The 18837-nt window shown below is 47.4% G+C and overlaps 1 protein-coding gene across 1 annotated transcript in view; it reads left to right on the top strand.

Annotated features, from left to right (window-relative positions):
- Positions 1 to 7026: 7026 nt before the first annotated feature.
- Positions 7027 to 18837, top strand: part of PTPN23 (protein tyrosine phosphatase non-receptor type 23) — a 28035-nt gene continuing 16224 nt past the window's right edge. The window contains exons 1-9 of the mRNA XM_066585177.1: positions 7027 to 7200; positions 9994 to 10068; positions 11617 to 11744; positions 12162 to 12238; positions 15289 to 15338; positions 15446 to 15577; positions 16683 to 16763; positions 16851 to 16982; positions 17567 to 17614. Coding sequence (XP_066441274.1) covers positions 7117 to 7200; positions 9994 to 10068; positions 11617 to 11744; positions 12162 to 12238; positions 15289 to 15338; positions 15446 to 15577; positions 16683 to 16763; positions 16851 to 16982; positions 17567 to 17614 — 807 coding nt within the window. The 5' untranslated portion in view covers positions 7027 to 7116. The remainder of the gene's footprint in view (positions 7201 to 9993; positions 10069 to 11616; positions 11745 to 12161; positions 12239 to 15288; positions 15339 to 15445; positions 15578 to 16682; positions 16764 to 16850; positions 16983 to 17566; positions 17615 to 18837) is intronic.

Here is an 18837-nt window from a genome sequence, read left to right as displayed (position 1 = left end):
AGGGAATTGCAAAAATAGCTGTTTGCTAATTTGTACAGGCTTCACACCCTTCCTCTGCTGAGGCTTTTCTATGTTCTTTGCTAGTTTTGTGAAGGTTTCTCAGGATTTATTCCTGGTAGTAATGAGGTTCCTCAAATTTCATTGCTGGCTCTGATGAGGTTCCTCAGGTTTTATTATTAGCTTTGTACATGTTCCTTTGCATTCATTGCTTGTTAGTCCAGGATAAGGTTTGGTTTTCGGAACACTTTCTCTGTCTTGTTTAAGACCATGTAAATATTCTTCTGCTCACCTTCACAAGACCTGAGGTTTTCTGCTGGCTCCTCGATCTGTCAAGTCCTTCAATCAGTCTGTCTTGGGATCTTCATAGACTCAGAATTGTCTTCTACTGGTATGTTTCTTACATAGAATCATAGAATGGTAGAGATGGAAGGGACCTTCATGGTCATCTGGTCCAACCCCCTGCTCAATGCAGGGTCTACTAAATCATCCCAGACAAATATCTGTCCAGCCCTTGTTTGAAAACTTCCATTGAAGGAGAACTCACCACCTCCCGTGGTAACCTGTTCCAATCATTTAACACACTCAATATCAAAATGTTTTCTCTAATATGTAATTTGTGTCTCCTCCCTTTCAGTTTCATCCTATTGCTTCTAGTCTTTCCTTGTGCAAATGAGAATAGGGCTGATCCCTCTGCACTGTGACAGCCCTTCAGATATTTGTAGACAGCTATTAAGTCTCCTCTCAGCTTTCTTTTTTGCAAGCTAAACATTCCCAGATCCTTTAACCGTTCCTCGTTGGACATGATTTGCAGATCGCTCACCATCCTGATAGCTCTTCTCAGAACTTTCTGCAGTTTATGTATTTTTTTAAATTGGTGTGCCCAGAACTGGACACAGTATTCCAGATGAGATCTGACTAAGTAAGAGTAGAGGGGGATAATTACATCACATGATCTAGACTCTATGCTTCTCTTAATACATCCCAGAATTGTGTTTGCTTTTTTTGCAGCTGCATCATACTGTTGACTCATGTTCAGTCTATGATCATTAGTCTACCAAAAGTCTTTTTCACATGTGCTGCTGTTTAGCTCAGTTCCTCCCATTCTTTATGTGCTTTTTTCATTTTTCTTGCTTAGCTGTAGGACTTTTCATTTCTCCTTGTTAATATCATTCTGTCAGTCGCCACCCACTGTTCAAGCTTGTCTAGATCTGAATGTACTCTCTCTTCTCCAGTGTTAGCTATTCCTCCCAGCTTTGTGTCATCAACAAATTTGATCAGTTTCTCCTCAATTTCCTCCTCCAGATCATTTATAAAAATATTGAACAACACTGGGTCTAGGACAGAGCCTTGTCATACCCCACTTGATATATTATTTAAATTAGATGTACAGCCATTTATGACCACTCTTTGAGTATGATTACTCAGCCAGTTGTGAATCCACCTAGCCGTTGCCTTGTCAATCCCATATTTGGTCACTTTTTCAATACGAATGGTATGTGATACTTTGTCAAATGGTTTACTAAAGTCAAGATAAACTATATCTACTACATTTCCCTGATCACCAGTCGGTGATTCTGTCATATAAGGAAATCAGATTAGTCTGGCATAACTTGTTTGTTACAAACCCATGCTGGCTCTGGTTAATTACATTTTTGTTGGTGATCGGTGTCTCTTGCTGCTCTACTTTCCTTCAGAATTGTTTGCCTTTGTTCTTTATTTCCACTTCTAATAGCAAGGTTCCCAATTATATTCATTAGCGGTATATTTTTGCTTTGCCTTTCACTTGGTATGAGATGATTTGAGATTCTTCGTCAAATGCTTTACTAAAGTGATAATATATTATATCTACCACATTTTCATGATCAACCCAGTTGGTGACTCTGTCATAGAAGGAAATTAGATTAGTCTGGCATAACTTGTTTAATTACTCCATTCTCATCCAAGTACTTGCATACATGCTGTTTAATAATTTGTTCAAAGATCTTTCTCATTATAGAAGTCAGGCTCACAGGTCTGTAGTTTCCGGGGTCCACCTTCTTCCCTTTTTTGAAGATAGGGACAACATTTGCTCTTTTCCAATCTTCTCATCATGACATCAGCTTGAACTCTCCATCCATCAAATGAATGGCTGTAAATGTAATACAGGAATGGGCGACAGTTGCAGTTTTCAGTGTCTCTCTCTCTGGCTCATGAGGGGGTGCCCTCTCCATAATGTCTATATCCACTACCAAGGCATTTGGACCCAGGTACTCATAATAAAACATGGAATGGTATGAATGAAAAAAACTGGGAATAAGGCACGACCCAGTGGTGAACATGCACATACACAGATATTGTCTGATTAATTTCTCATTTAATTTATAATACTACAATAATAGCTATGCTATCTCATTGATTTCTCCCTCATACGTGTCCAGTCCCTGCTTTTCACAAGTAACGTGTGCCCCCAGCATTACTGCGTTATTTCCTGTCGTTTGGCAATGATGTGGGTACCTGCAGCCCATATGCAATGTTAATTGCTTCTGGGCTGTGTGTCATAAGCCTCCATTGAGATCCACGTGGATTTCGCTGTACAATAGAGCATGATGTGATTTTTTTTCTTCCATTTGCGGAATACACAATTCGTATCCCCGAGTGTGAAGGAAAATTCGAAAATACATGAATTTCAATGCCCATGTTTTACCACGGATAATCCTCGCAGATGCCGATCGCAGAAACTGCAATTCAAATCCGGTCGTGTGACATCGGTCTAACCTGTGGTTTTGCTGCGTATCCACAGCTGAAATCACTGGTCAACACTAAAATGGTTCCTAACTTAAAAAGGTCCTAATCTGTAGTATCTTGCTGTGCTGAACACGGATATGACCATGAAAATTTTTTATTGTCTCTTGTCTTGAAAATATTTCATATAGTTCATTTTCTGTCTTTCATAAATTTATCCAGTAGGACTCTAACAACATCCTTACACTTACCATTTGAGCCAGACAGCAGCCGTGTGCTTACAGGACCTGTGATGTCACCATCATGTGATCAGTCACTGCCTCTGAGCTCATTACCTCACACCTAACCCCAACATAACCAGTGCACCATGTGAACTCCCACAGTACCAGTGTATCAACACCCAATCACTAGTGTACTATATAAAGCCCAGTCGGAAAGGTTGGGCATTTAAAATATTTCAGATTTCATGGGATACGGTGTAAACTACTGTTACATATAACTGTTATTTTATCCATTTAGTTACGATACAGAACACTAATGTCTCGAAAGTTTGTCAATAATGTGGACAATTTTTGCTATATTTGTGGGAAAATGACATTTGCCAACCAGAAGAAAAGTATCGCTTCTCAAGTGAAGAAGGCATATCATCCTTACTTCGGATGCAAGATTGGCGACCAAGGCAAGCCTTGGGCCCCGCATGTATGCTGTGCTACATGTACAACACAGCTTTCACAGTGGTTGAATGACAAAAGACTATTCCTGCCGTGTGCAGTCCCCATGGCGTGGAGAGAGCCAAGCAACCACACAAATGACTGTTACTTCTGCTTGGTTTCTCCTCTTTGCAGCGGGATAACGAAGCAAAAGAAGTCGAGAATGCTCTACCCAACATTCCATCTGCATTGAGACCAGTTCCATGGGATATACAAAATACTTGTGTTTCTTATGTGAGTAAGATATCTGAGCAAGGGAATTGCACTACTTGCAGATGGAATGGACTCGCAGACAAAATGTAGCAGTTGGAGAGAAGAATGTCCAGCACCCAGTTCTAGTTGAGGCTCACAAAATCCTGCTACCACCCCTTCAGATCAAACTAGATTTGATGAAGAACTTCATGAAAGCCGTGGACCGGACTTCGCCAGGTTTCCAATACCTTCGCAAAAAATTCCCTTGAGGGCGCCCACCCACTGGCGATTTTTTTCCCTGCGAAATTCGCAGCGTTTTTTTCTCTGCAGTGGTCTATGGGACTTGTAATGTTAAAATCGCGATCGCGCAAAATCGCAATTTACCGCGAAATCGCGATTTTGCGCGATCGCGATTTTAACATTACAAGTCCCATAGACCACTGCAGAGAAAAAAATGCTGCGAATTTCGCAGGGAAAAAAAATCGCCAGTGGGTGGGCGCCCTGACTCAGAGATTAAAGAGGGAGTTTTTGTGGGTCCTCAGATTCGTGAGCTCTTCTTCAAAGATGACCGGTTCAACAAATTGCTGCAGGGTGATGCAAAACAAGTGTGGAATGCTTTTCACCTAGTGTCTACAAACTTTCTCGGAATGTTAGGGCAGAAAACTACAAGGAACGAGTACAAGACCTGCTGATGCAGTAGCAGAAACTCGGCTGCAATATGTCTCTAAAGATCCACTTCCTTCATTCCCATCTGGATTTCTCTCCAGACAACTGTGGTATGGTTAGTGATGAACATGGCGAACGATTTCATCAAGATATTGCAACAATGGAACAAAGATACCAGGAAAATGGTCCACTCCCATGCTGGGCAACTACTGCTGGACACTACGAGCTGGCTGACTACTGCTGGACACTCCCATGCTGGCCGACTACTGCTGGACACTCCCATGCTGGGCGACTACTGCTGGACACTCCCATGCTGGGCGACTGCTACTGGACACTCCCATGCTGGCCGACTACTGCTGGACACTCCCATGCTGGCCGACTACTGCTGGACACTCCCATGCTGGGCGACTGCTACTGGACACTCCCATGCTGGCCGACTACTGCTGGACACTCCCATGCTGGCCGACTACTGCTGGACACTCCCATGCTGGCCGACTACTGCTGGACACTCCCATGCTGGGCGACTACTGCTGGACACTCCCATGCTGGGCGACTGCTACTGGACACTCCCATGCTGGCCGACTACTGCTGGACACTCCCATGCTGGCCGACTACTGCTGGACACTCCCATGCTGGGCGACTGCTACTGGACACTCCCATGCTGGCCGACTACTGCTGGACACTCCCATGCTGGCCGACTACTGCTGGACACTCCCATGCTGGCCGACTACTGCTGGACACTCCCATGCTGGCCGACTACTGCTGCACACTCCCATGCTGGCCGACTACTGCTGGACACTTCCATGCTGGCCGACTACTGCTGGACACTCCCATGCTGGCCCAATTTGTTGACCAGTGAATTCCGTAACATGTGAACGCCCCCTGTAGCTGGTATTATAACTATAAATGGAGAAGTTAATCTGACAATATCTGCGTATGTGTATGCTCATCAGAGGGTCGCACCTTATTCCCCTTTTTTTGTGTTTCATATCATTACTTACTAAACACGTCCAACATGGTTTTAAAGTTTTCTGGGTTGGCTGCGCCCACCACTCCATGCATATATTAGCTCTGCCATTCCACCATCAAGAAAGATAACTTGGTCAATGAAAACTTTGTCCCTTCTGTGCCCGTCAATGGGATAGCTATTAGAGATGAGCGAGCATAATCGGTAAGGCGATATACTCGAGAGAGCATCGCCTTTTTCGAGTACCTGCTGGCTCGTCCCTGAAGATTCGGGGGCCGCAGGGGTGAGCGGGGGGTTGCAGAGGGGATCGGGAGGGAGAGAAAGATCGATCTCTTTCATTCTCCTACCCGCTCCCCCTCGCTGCTCCATGCCGCCCCTAACCCCAGCGCCCCTCCCCCCCCCCCCGAATCTTTAGGGACGAGCCAGGAGGTACTCGAAAAAGGAGATGCTCTCTTGAGAATATCGCCTTACCGAGTGTGCTCGCTCATCTCTAATAGCTATACTCCTTTTTTAAACTTGCTATCATCTGTTAGTTTTTACTATTTTTTCACAATAAAAACATGTATTTAAAAAAAAAGCGTTTTTAGGTTTTCGTTAGCGGAGCTCTGTGGGGAGCTGTTTTTTTTTTTGCGGGAAGATTTGCAGTGTTCATTGGTGCCAATTTGAGGTACATGGGACTTTCAGATTGTATTTTTTTATAATGTTTTTTTTGGGAGGCAAATAAAAGCCGTTGTCTAATTGTTTTATGGGATTCACCATGCGAGATAATTAACAAAATATTCTCTTTGTCTGAGTCATTACTTACGCGGAAATATCTATTGGGTGTTGTTTTTTTGAAAATGGGGGGGAGGGGGGATTTTATTCCTTTTATATAGGGTTTTTGTGGGGAAAATGTATATTTTTTCTTGAACTGGATTTTTTTCTTTCCCTTCCCAGTATAGACGACTAAAAGTACTAATCTTTATTATTCTTTAAATATTAAAACTTTGGGCTAACAAGGACACCCTTGCATATAATTTAATGGTGGGTATAGATGAGCGAGCATCGCTCTTCTCGAGTAACTGCTTACTGGTATGAGCAGGCTGTAAAAATATTCCATGTGGTTCCAATAGCTTAAATGGTAAAAAAAAACAAAACATCACACTCATGTATAACTTGCATGGCCTGGGTAAGACAGAGGGAGCGCATGCAGGGAGGCAACAGCACCAGCTCAAAGCTGCAGCAGCCAGGACCTGGCAGCCGACACCGCTGTCCAGCCAATCAGGTACAGGGAGCATGACACCCCCCCCCCTGTCAATCTTGACTCCACCAGAAGTTCCTGGTGGCGTCAAGATACACTAATACCTCACTGGAGACTACATAATCTGACCGCTCCACTGACCATAACGTAGTCACGATGTAGTGATGCCAAACCTGTAAGGTCTGTGTGAATGAGCCCTAAGCAGCGCCAAAGAGTTTCACATGTATTTTACTCAGGGCAGCTCCTGTATGCTGGACATTGGTGGTGGTCCCAAATCTCACAGCTACCACCCATGTATCAGTGATGTGTCCTACAAGAGAGCTGCATTGCTACTACACAGCAGCCCCCACAGCACGTCATGTTTTCAGGATGCCTTCACTACTGCATGGATGTCAATTGCCTTGTAGCTCGCTGGAACTACATTTCCCGACAGGCTGTGCGGGGCACGTGACCAGTAGCGGCAGTCGGGAGCGGCAGGATGACGTCACCGCGGTAAGGAAGGCTGAGGACTACTCTTCCCGGCGTGCCTTGCGAGTCCTGTGACAGGGAGGTGATCGCGGGCTTCCGGGCTGTGTGTGTCGGTGCGGGTGACGCAGCTCCCGGGCCACGGAGCCAGCAGTATGGAGGCTGTGCCCCGGATGCCCATGATATGGCTAGACCTAAAGGAAGCTGCGGAGTTCGGCTTCAACCAGGCCGTAAAACAGGTGAGAGGCCGCGGGTGGAGGGAGGAGAGGCTGCGCACACAGTGAGGGGCTGATGGGGCGGCGGCGGTGTGGGAGCACAGGAGGGAGGGACGGCGGTTGTTGGGAGCCTTGGGATGGAGGGGATTAATGGCTTATGGAAGTGAGGCTGGGGACAGAGGGGGAGGTGGTTGTCGGGGAGCCCCGGGGCACAGAAGGGGTGGAGGGCGGTTGTCGGGGAGCCGGGGGCACGGAAGGGGTGGAGGGCGGTTGTCGGGGAGCCCCGGGGCGCGGAAGGGGTTGAGGGCGGTTGTCGGGGAGCCCCGGGGCGCGGAAGGGGTTGAGGGCGGTTGTCGGGGAGCCCCGGGGCGCGGAAGGGGTTGAGGGCGGTTGTCGGGGAGCCCCGGGGCGCGGAAGGGGTTGAGGGCGGTTGTCGGGGAGCCCCGGGGCGCAGAAGGGGTTGAGGGCGGTTGTCGGGGAGCCCGGGGGCGCAGAAGGGGTTGAGGGCGGTTGTCGGGGAGCCCGGGGGCGCAGAAGGGGTTGAGGGCGGTTGTCGGGGAGCCCGGGGGCGCAGAAGGGGTTGAGGGCGGTTGTCGGGGAGCCCGGGGGCGCAGAAGGGGTTGAGGGCGGTTGTCGGGGAGCCCGGGGGCGCAGAAGGGGTTGAGGGCGGTTGTCGGGGAGCCCGGGGGCGCAGAAGGGGTTGAGGGCGGTTGTCGGGGAGCCCGGGGGCGCAGAAGGGGTTGAGGGCGGTTGTCGGGGAGCCCGGGGGCGCGGAAGGGGTGGAGGGCGGTTGTCGGGGAGCCCCGGGGCGCGGAAGGGGTGGAGGGCGGTTGTCGGGGAGCCCCGGGGCGCGGAAGGGGTGGAGGGCGGTTGTCGGGGAGCCCCGGGGCGCGGAAGGGGTGGAGGGCGGTTGTCGGGGAGCTGCCGGGGGCACGGAAGGGGTGGAGGGCGGTTGTCGGGGAGCTGCCGGGGGCACGGAAGGGGTGGAGGGCGGTTGTCGGGGAGCCCCGGGGGCGCGGAAGGGGTGGAGGGCGGTTGTCGGGGAGCCCCGGGGGCGCGGAAGGGGTGGAGGGCGGTTGTCGGGGAGCCCTGGCATATGGGGGGAGGGTTGTCGGGAAGCCCGGGCACACACAGGGGTGGTGATTAAGGTAGGGGATCAGTGTTTGGGGACAGTACACGGTCTATCTGGGCTCTCTGTGTACGGTCGCCCTGGACGCCGCCTTTTGTAGCAGCGGTTATTGTCTACAGTTCCTTGTCATTATGTCACTGATCCTCCTAGTGTCGTGGAACTACAACTCCCAGCATGCCCTGAGAGTTGCAGTTCTTGTCACAACAGGAAAGCAAAAGATATATACAGTCCATCATTGTGGGCTGTATACAATTGTAACAAACCCTCACCTGTTAGCAGTGTACGGTCAGGATGGGTTTCCATTCACTGACAGCCAGCACAGATCTTGGGAATGGTAAGGGATTGCCGCCTCCAGCCTGTGCCTGGCCTGTAAGGACTGTGGAGGGTCCTGTCTGTACGGCGGCAGTGATGATGTCCTTGTCGGCTGCGGAGAAGCTGATTTAGGACAGTGAATGGTAATTACAGGCTCCTCAGTATGTAATAACTGCAGCCTGGCACCGTGCCCGCTCTGAGCTCATCGGGGGCACTTACATATATCACTCCGTTAAAGGCGCAGACCTTCCCAGTAAGTGCTGGCACATCGCTCGGCCGCCCCGTTTTTGTCCTTTTCTTTCCTGGTAACACATATTGAAACGTCTGCAGGACTAGTTTTGTTTCCAGGCTCCTTCTTCGGTTTTCTGCCATGTAGCCAGCAGTGCCGTCCTCGCCGGTCGCTTCTCTTGGACTTTCAAAGTATCTCAGTACAAGTTGTCTGCAGCCCTGGGGCTCAATGCCTATATACAGCGCTTACGCTACGGGCAAACGTTGCCGTATACGACTCAACAAAATGTTCCCATTCACTGCCAGGAAGCCAAGCTATTGACACTCATGATGAACGGAAATTCCACAGTACAGTAGAGACCTGCGCTATACCATAAGGCTTCGTTCGCACAGATCAGGAATGGCGCGATTTGCTGCAGTGGAAAATCCGCACTAAAATCCTTATCAGAACCGCGCAAAATCTGTACCGGGGGGGGGGGGGGGGGGGTTAATGCGGTTTTTGCTGCAGATTGCACCCTGTCAGCTGAAGAGGTGCGTTCTGTGGCAAATTCCATGGCAAACTCGACAGATTTTCTGTTGCAGAATTGTGCTGCGTGTGAACGCAGCCTTATGTAGTCTTCTGTATAGACCGGGACGCTGCATCCACCGGCCAACAGCCAGATTCTTAGGTGCGACTTGCATAACACAGGATACTCCGTCCGCGTCTGATTCGCTGCACGCTACACGTCCCAATCGTGTGCGAGGCTGGCACAAAAATAGGAGCCATTTTTCAAACTTGGACCATTAGCGATTTTTCGCCCGTGATGCGGCCGGAGAGGGTGTACAGCAGAGGTGCAGCTCCGTTACTTTACATGTTGTGTTCAGGAAATGAAGGCTACAATTTAACCCTTACTGATGACTTCCCTGTTGGGCCCCCTATTGGCTGCAGCAGCCATGTTGATAAGTAACCATGTGACCGCTGCAGCCCGACGTAAACAAGACTAGAGTGTTGGCAGGGAGGCGAATACTTATTATGGTATGCGTCACCCCACTGCCACTAATGTTTGTGGTGTTCGGAAAACCCCTTTCATCGCATGGGGTTAAATGCTGTATATGTGCGTCTATCAGAGGACGGGGCTGACCTGTTTTTTTTTTTCTTTCCTTTCCAGTTTGTTTTGAAGAATTATGGTGAAAACCCTGAAAATTACAACGAGGAGCTGAAGAAACTGGAGCAACTGAGACAGGTGATTGATATGTGATCAGGAAGTGAGGAGGGACATCAGTGATGTAGAACTGCGCCAAAGTTTTCATATAAATGCTCCATATACCTGCAAGTTCTGGTTCCTTCCTGCTGGTCCACAGAATGGTGTTATGGCGACAACCTATTCCACAGATTGCATCACTTCCATCATCCCTGCCCACTGGAGCTCACAATCTACTCTTATCTCACATAACATGTATCACTCTCATCACTCTTCCACTTAACCCCTTCTAACCACAGGATGTAAACGGCGACCTGGCAGAGGGGTACTTAACCCAACAGGACATACACTTACATCCTATGGATCAGGAGAGATCCCGCCCTATCCGGCAGCAGGAGCTGGCTGTCACTGCTAGTCGGCGTCCCACTGCAACAGCAGGTGTGCATCAGGACAGTGACCCCCGCTGTTAACAGCTTCCCTGCCGTGATCTATGTTGATCGTAGCATGTAAAGGAAGCGCTGCCTCTGTGATGTCATCGGACTCACGATGAAATAAAAATAGTTATGGCTTTTGAAAAATAGAGATGACAATCCGCCAAAAGATTGTTGCATCCTAAAGCCCAAAATAGGCCATCTCCTTTAGGGGATAAAAGCCCATTCAGATACCACGATTGTCGCTCAAAAGTCATCTTTTGAGCGATAATCGTTGCGTGTAAATGTGCCCATCTTTCACTTTTCTGCCGAATGATGAATTTCAGTTCAGCATGAAATCTATTGTTTGGCAGAACAGCTGATAAGAAAGACCGCACGCTGTGTTCTGCCCGGGACCGCTAATAACAGCTGATTACATTGTCTCAGCTGTCAGCCCTGTGGCAGAACAAAGGGAATTTATTCAGAGAACAGCGGGTGGTCTGTTCCCTAAATACAGCTCCTGATGGCTCATACGCTGCTAATTGGTACTAATAGGCATTAGTACCAAGTAATAGTTTATGCAAAGTGCTCGTTTAAAAGCATCTTTTGAGCGATTATCTTTGAGTGTAAATGACACATACAGCTTACAATCTAATCTCCCTATCTCGCCCGAGCAGCATGCGGGGGGGCGGTAGGGGCCAGCGGGGGGTAGAGAGAGATCTCTCTCTCTCCCGCCGCCCCCCTCCCCCCTCCACTGCTCGGGCGAGTACACAGTTACTTGATAAGACTGCTACTCAATTGAGTAGCGCAGGGGTCCCCAACTCCAGTCCTCAGGGACCAACAGGTCATGTTTTCAGGATATCCTATGGTAAGAACACCTGTGGCAATGTCTGAGGCACCGACCATAATTACATCACCTGTGCAACACTGAGGAAATCCTGAAAACATGACCTGTTGGACATGACCTGTTGGCGGTCCCTGAGGACGGAGTAGCGGCCTTAAACGAGCGTGCTCGCTCATCTCTAATGCTGGGTATTTCAGTTGCAGATGGAATCGGACCCCAGTAGAACAGACCTGACCCCACGTGCCTCCACACTGCCGATTTCTCATTATATTTTGAAATCAGTGCAGCCTGTATGTGTTTTGTTAATAAGTATGTTTCTCTCCCCCACCCCTCCAGAGTGCCGTGAACGTGCCCCGAGATTTTGAAGGATGCAGCGTCTTGCGCAAGTACTTTGGCCAACTCCATTACCTGCAAAGTCGAATCCCCATGGGGGTCGAGCAAGAGGCAGCTGTTCCCATTACATGGTGAGTGACCGATCTATCGTTACCCTATGCTGCTCGCTCCCATATGATCGCGAGGGCAGGGGCTTTGTTTTTATCAAATATTCAGCTATTTTCTAATAGACTTTGTGCTTCAGTTATTATGTTTTCAATCTCTGTCAATTAATGCTGAGACTAAGGCACAGCCCACTGACCTAGTGTTGCCTACAATAGCTGCAGTTTGTTACAGTGTGTCATCCAGGATAGACTCTCAGCAGTAGAGATAATAATGGGACCTTATTTCCAAGTAAAGTTTAATTGCTACGTTGTAGCACCATCTTCCCCTCTCTTTCATCCGGACCTGTACAGTGGGTAACAGCGTGACTCCTTTCAGGCTGTGGTGATGATTTATGTGATTCTCTTGCACAAAGTTTGTAGGTAACTTCTAGTTTTCCTCTTCAGGACAGAGATCTTCTCAGGGAAGTCTGTGACGCATGCTGATATCAAGTACGAGCAGGCCTGCGTTTTGTACAATCTAGGTAGGTAATAGGGGGGTCAGATTTTGATAACCTTGCTACAATGGAAAGACTGCAGATGGTTAATAGTGAACGCTGGAGGTTAGAAACTTCTCACGTTGGACAGGTAGGATGAACCAAACGCTAAAAGCTCAGCGCACAGAAGACGGACAATGGTGTGTTCCTAGTGTAGTAGTCATAATCTTATTGCTCCCCTTGTATCCTCTTACTCCCAGCAATCTTCAGGCTCCATCACTATCCCCAATCTCTTCCCTCTGCTGTCACAATATGGCTGCTGAGCACTACAATAAAACTCTTTAAAACTATAATTGATAAAGCAGTCCCGCTCCCCCTCCCCACCCCCCTCATGCTTTAACCCCCCTGATGCAGTACTGGCTCACGCCTCAAGCACATTTCCTCCGGTGTTGCTCTAGATGTGCCAAATGCATGTGGAAAAAATTGCAACAGTCTGCAGATTTCCTCCACTGCAAATTCATGCTGAGAATATACAACTTTGCCCTTCACCATACCATAAAAGCTTACTTTACCGCTCTGATCTCGCTGTGCAATAACCCATAAAGACACAATTCACTCCCTGCTCGGCCCTAAAATACAGCCCCCTATATTCAGTGCTGGAGATCTGGCGGCTTATTTCAAAGGGATAATTGACAACATCCGACAGGAAATAACTTCCCAGTGGGTGATTAGCTTAGATCCTCTTCTCTCCAGAACCTCCTCTAGTTCACGCTCAGCATTTGACTCAACAACAGAAATAGTCGTCTTCAGGCTCCTCTATTCTTCTCGCCCTACTGCCTGCATTAGTGACCCTGATCCCTCTCACCACCTCAAGTCCGTCTCCCCGGCTGTCGTCGGTCACCTCACAACAATATTCAGCCTGTGTCTTTCCTTTCTCCTTTAAACATGCTGTCATATCCCCATTACTAAGGGAACCGTCTCTTGACTCGACATGTGCTGCCAACTACCGACCGGTCTCTAATCTGCCCTTCATCTCCAAACTCCTGGAATGTCTGGTCTACTCTTGTCCAATAAGCTACCTCTCAGATAACGCTCTCCTTGACTCCTTACAGTCTGGTTTTCGCTCTCTACATTCTATAGAAACTGCTCTTACTAAAGTGCAAAACGATTTTCTTGCAGCTAAATCAAATAATGACCTCTCTTCTGATTCTTCTGGATCTCTCTGCAACGTTTGACACCATAGATCACCCACTCCTGCCCAGTATGCTTCATTCTTTTGGCCTTATTGATATTGGCTCATTCCCCACATTCAGTCATTTGCTTGCTTATAAACGGTTATGGGTCAGGAAATGGGAATTCCAGAGAGCGCCATTTTATACTCGCTAAGCGCCCAGTTCCCCATTCGTTTCATTGGAAGAGCATGCATATGGAGCTGACAGAAAAGAACGGGGTACTCGTTGAGTATAAAACACCGCTCCCCAGATGCCCCGTTCCTTGACTCTTCATCCACAAAGCCCTCCACAGTGCTGATTGCCTTATATGTCCTCATCTCTGCTAACCACCCTACCCATGCCCTCCGCTCTTCTAATGACCTTAGATTAAGTTCCCCTTGACCTCCCACTCTTGCCTCCCAAGAGTTTCCGCAAGCCGTTTTCTGGAATGCGCTACCCCAGACAATTGGGTTAATTTCAAGTGCCCACAGCTTTAAGCATACCCTAAAACACAACTTTTTAGGGAGACCTATCGTATTGCCTAATCTAAACTTCTCTCCATCCACCTTGCTTCTATACTCCCCACTTGAAACCTGACCCCCTCCTCCCTACTGCATCTTCCAAACACCCCATTACACCTCTTACCTGTTTATGGTGCGTTCACATGGCTATGTGCATAGTATGCTGTGTGTATACTTCTAGACTGTAAGCTCTTGTGACCAGGGCCCTCTTATTGTTCAAGCTTCCCATCAGTTTAAGGCCAAATGTACACGGCCGTGATGGGCTCCGCAAGTGGAATACCGCAGCAGAGTCCGTTACTGCGGCCCCCCCCCCCTAAAGACCCCATACTTAACCTCTGAATCCACTGCGCAAAGTCCCGCATGACGCACCGGCGCGCATGCGCAGTACAACGCATGACACGGTGGGCGGGGAAGCGTTTTCACGCTGTCTTCCGCTGTGCTACAGCACAAGTATAGCATGATGGACGGCTTCCAATGACTGCAATGGAAGCCGTCTGCCATGGGTAATTTCATGCTGTGGAATTCCACCATGGAATTCCGCAGCGTGAGCATTAAGCTATTAGGTTCAATAGAACCTAATAGCTGCGGGGCAACGCCGTGGATTTCCTCTGTGAAAAACGTGGCGAAAATCCGGCCGTGGGCATTAGCCCTAATACTGTATGTTATGACCCACTTTGTGTATGTTTCCCCTGATGTCTAAAGCGCTGTGGAATATGTTGGCGCTGTACGAATAAAGATTATCGTCTTGTCAGAAATACCTGTAGAAAAAAACCTTAGTCGCTGCGTTTTCCATCTGGCTGGGCTGGTTTTTTGCATCCTCTGACGCCCATAATTCCACGTCAGACTGACTCCCCTCCAGGCAGCAGTTATCACTTGTGGATTATGCTGGGAGGAGTACATGACGAAGATCCTAGTTCCACTGGGTAAAGGCTGCTGGAAGCTTCAGCGTGAAAGGAAGATTCAACGATAGACACCCATTCGGTCAGGACAAGATCACAGAGAACCCCAGGGTGATGATGGGTGTTTGTTGGTGGAAATTGGTGCTAATATTTGTTGATCATGGGGGAAGTGCCTCCTGATCCTCCCCTTTGTGATGTGGAAGGAAACATGGCACCCTATGCTGCTTATATTGAAATTGGATGTGTATGTGCCTGGCCTTTAAAAAAAACAATTGGAGGGATCGATTGTGCTTCCTCTTCCCCCGGGGCTTCCTCTTCATTCTCTAAAAGGACGTTTTCACAAAATTCTCTATACTGTGCAATAACATGATCAAAATATATGTAATAGGATAAGAGAACTGTCATTGGTGTGTGTGTGTGTGTGTGTGTGTGTGTGTGTATAATCTCTGATCATCTGTTTGATGCAGGGGCTTTACACTCCATGCTGGGGGCTATGGACAAGAGAGTCTCTGAGGAGGTGAGTTTGCTCCCTGGCTGAGATTATCCCTTTACTTTACCTGCTTTGCCAATCAGTCATTGCTCCAAGTCTCCCCATGTTAAGTGACTTAATCGTGTCTCTTGCAGGGAATGAAGATCTCATGCACTCACTTCCAGTGTGCGGCCGGAGCCTTCTCCTACCTGAGGGATCACTTTGCTCATTCCTACAGTGTGGACATGAGCCACCAGATCCTGAACCTCAATATCAACCTCATGCTGGTGAGAGAAGCGTGTCATCACAGTAATCTATGCAATGAAGGGGACTCCGTGCTCAAAGGGTTAAACTGCTGGCATTGGTGGTTGATGGGGTGTTGCGATCCCTTCATTCTAATCACAGTAGTGACCATGGGGACTCCCTCTTTTGAGCTGGTCACTGGGTTTTCCAGCAACACAATTGACTGGAGGACCTACAAGAACCCTAGGGCTGTATGTTCATGACATTGTTACCCTTACATCAGCCTATTTATGTCACAGTGCGACAGAGAATAATGTATGCAGGTGGGTGCTAATACATTAAAGATATTAATGGGAATTATTTAAAAAAATCCACAAAAATGACACTCGGATTTAGTAAAACCTTTTCTTGCTTACACTGCATAAAACCACTTATTAGGTATTCACATTACCGTAACAGTCCGAAACATTAATTTCATGGGCTATTATTTCAATGGCTAAAATGTGAACAGTATAAAAAAAAATACAAAGCCATGCCAAAAACTAGTATCTGTGCCACAAAAAATAAGCAGGCAGCAAAACAAAAATACACAATGAAAAATGAACGCCGATGAAAAAATAGTAATGGCTGCTGAATTGCGAAGGGCAAACATTCTAAATTTTTAGTGCATCATTAAGGCCGCATGGGGGAATCACTGCGGGCATTCCAGAACAAAATACCCTCGGCAATTCTGCGGTGGCCGAATCTGCACCTAAATGGTACAGATTTGGGTGTTTTTCACTTGTGGAATAGCTGCATAATTTAACTTGTATTGCAAGTGTTGAATTCCACATCGCAAATGGACATGCTGCGGAATTAGAAAATATCTGCATCATATGAAGGAGATTTTTTTTAAATCCCCTTCCTCATGGCTGGAACTGTAAACTACATGGAGTTTCCACAGCAATTCCGCTAGCAGAAATTCTGCAGTGTTTCCACCGTGTGAGAAGGCTGCCTAAGGCCAAAACCCAGCTCTGGTCATTAAGAGCTTAATTATTAGATTTTCTGAATTGCCAGACGGCAGAGTATTCACCGATGCCAGAATAAGTTAAATGGGCATCATGGGTAGCCATGGGCATTCTGCCTGACTATACCTCTCCCTCCCCTCAGGGTCAGGCCCAGGAGTGTCTGCTGGAAAAGTCCATGCTGGATAACAGGAAGAGTTTCCTGGTGGCAAGGATCAGTGCTCAGGTGAGACACCGCTGAGACATTATGCCTTTTCTCCATGCCCAACCAGCTGGTGATATCTTGTTATATCCGTTGTGTGTCTCTCCTCAGGTGGTGGATTATTACAAGGAAGCGTGCAGAGCCCTGGAGAATTCGGAGACTGCCTCGCTTTTAGGGAAGATCCAGAAGGACTGGAAGAAATTAGTGCAGATGAAGATTTACTACTTTGCAGCCATCGCCCATGTGAGTTATTTGTAGCACCTTTCTCCCGATTGGTGGGTACCTTCAGGAGGCTTGTTTGTTTACATCAAGAAGCTTCATTACATAATTAATTGTTCTGCAGCTTTCCAATAGAATTTATTTAAACTCATGTGCTGAAAATCTGTTCTGGAACTTCACACCTGAGGATTTGTAAAAGTTGTCAGGGCTAAAGGATCTCATGAAAACTAAATATAGCAGCAGCACAAATCTCCCTCCTTTTCTGCTAGTTTGTTATAATGTATTAGTACAGGAAAAATCTGTTAGTTGTAGTTTAGACTGGGTACAATTGTGACAAACTTGCCGCTGTATTAGGCAAGACAGGTTTTTAGATTCTAGATGTCCATGTTTAGAGCAAATGGAGATCTTGCAAATAGTGACCTATAAGAGCCCTTTAAAGTCAGAGGTACTAGACTATATGGAAGAATAAGGCTTGAACAGCTCAGTTGCCTGTCACGCGAATGACTCCATCTCTGAAGCTTTTCTCTTGGATTCATTACTTTCTATGTGAAGTAGTGTAAGTGATGATCGTGGAGTAATATTTCAGTGAAATTCTTGCCTCTTCACAGCTGCACATGGGAAAACAGGCGGAAGAACAGCAGAAATATGGCGAGCAGGTAAGCCCACACTTTTCTGGGGATCAACGTATTTCAGAACCACATATATTACACCCCATCACATCTAAGAAATACATACAGTCCCTTTTTTTTCTAATTCAGTAATTTTTATTGAGTTTTTTTACTTTTTTTTTTTTTTTTTTTTCAAACATAAACTTCTGTTTCTAACCCCCTTCCCACCTCCCCTCTTCTCCCTCTCTCTCGCATTCCCAACCGTTAAATCGGCATGTAACACCATATTCATCAGTCTATACAGTGTCCTTAGATAAAGAGTCTTTTTCCTTGTTGTTTTGTAGTATGAGCCAATCTCCCATAAAACAAGAGTATCAGCCTTTAGAGTTCCATCAAGTACATAAGTATAGCAAGTGATCCATATAACATATTTACCATATTATTAAGCTTGCACCTCCACTACCACCCATAGCAGATCCCCAAATCTCATTCCTAGGCTGACACATTGCTATAATCTAGTTGTTAACAATTGGTCTCTGGTTCGCCGCTCCAGGTGTACTCAGCCATTTCCCCAATGTCTTGTCATATGTGTGACCAGCGTTCCTTTTGAGATATATCCCTTTTTCCCAAAATGAAAGACTATTTACATTTTAAATTCTCCCACTATGGGGGGGAGGGGGGCATTTCATCCAGCCACGTACATTCACCTCTGATCACCAAATTAAAGTTTACAGTGGAGACACAATGTTACTGTTCTTCTCCTAAATTACATGCTGTATTATAATCCAGAGCTGCATTATTATTTCTGCAGGTTTTAGAGCTGACCTCTCACAACTTTTCTTGCTTTGGAGATTTGCATTCTGGGATTGCTAGCTTTACATCAGACTTCGTAAGGGCTCATTCACATCAGCGTTAAGGGGTTAAAGGGGTTGTCCCGCGGCAGCAAGTGGGTCTATACACTTCTGTATGGCCATATTAATGCACTTTGTAATGTACATTGTGCATTAATTATGAGCCATACAGAAGTTATCAAAAGTTTTATACTTACCTGCTCCGTTGCTGGCGTCCTCGTCTCCATGGTGCCGACTAATTTTCGGCCTCTAATGGCCAAATTAGCCGCGCTTGCGCAGTCCGGGTCTTCTGCTGTCTTCAATGGGGCCGCTCTTGCAGAATGCCGGCTCCGTGTAGCTCCGCCCCGTCACGTGCCGATTCCAGCCAATCAGGAGGCTGGAATCGGCAATGGACCGCACAGAAGAGCTGCGGTCCACGGA

This window comes from Eleutherodactylus coqui, chromosome 12 (assembly GCF_035609145.1).
Source record: "Eleutherodactylus coqui strain aEleCoq1 chromosome 12, aEleCoq1.hap1, whole genome shotgun sequence".
NCBI classification, from domain to species: domain Eukaryota; kingdom Metazoa; phylum Chordata; class Amphibia; order Anura; family Eleutherodactylidae; genus Eleutherodactylus; species Eleutherodactylus coqui.
Note: the sequence above shows the minus strand (reverse complement) of the source record. Positions and strands in the feature narration are given on the sequence as shown.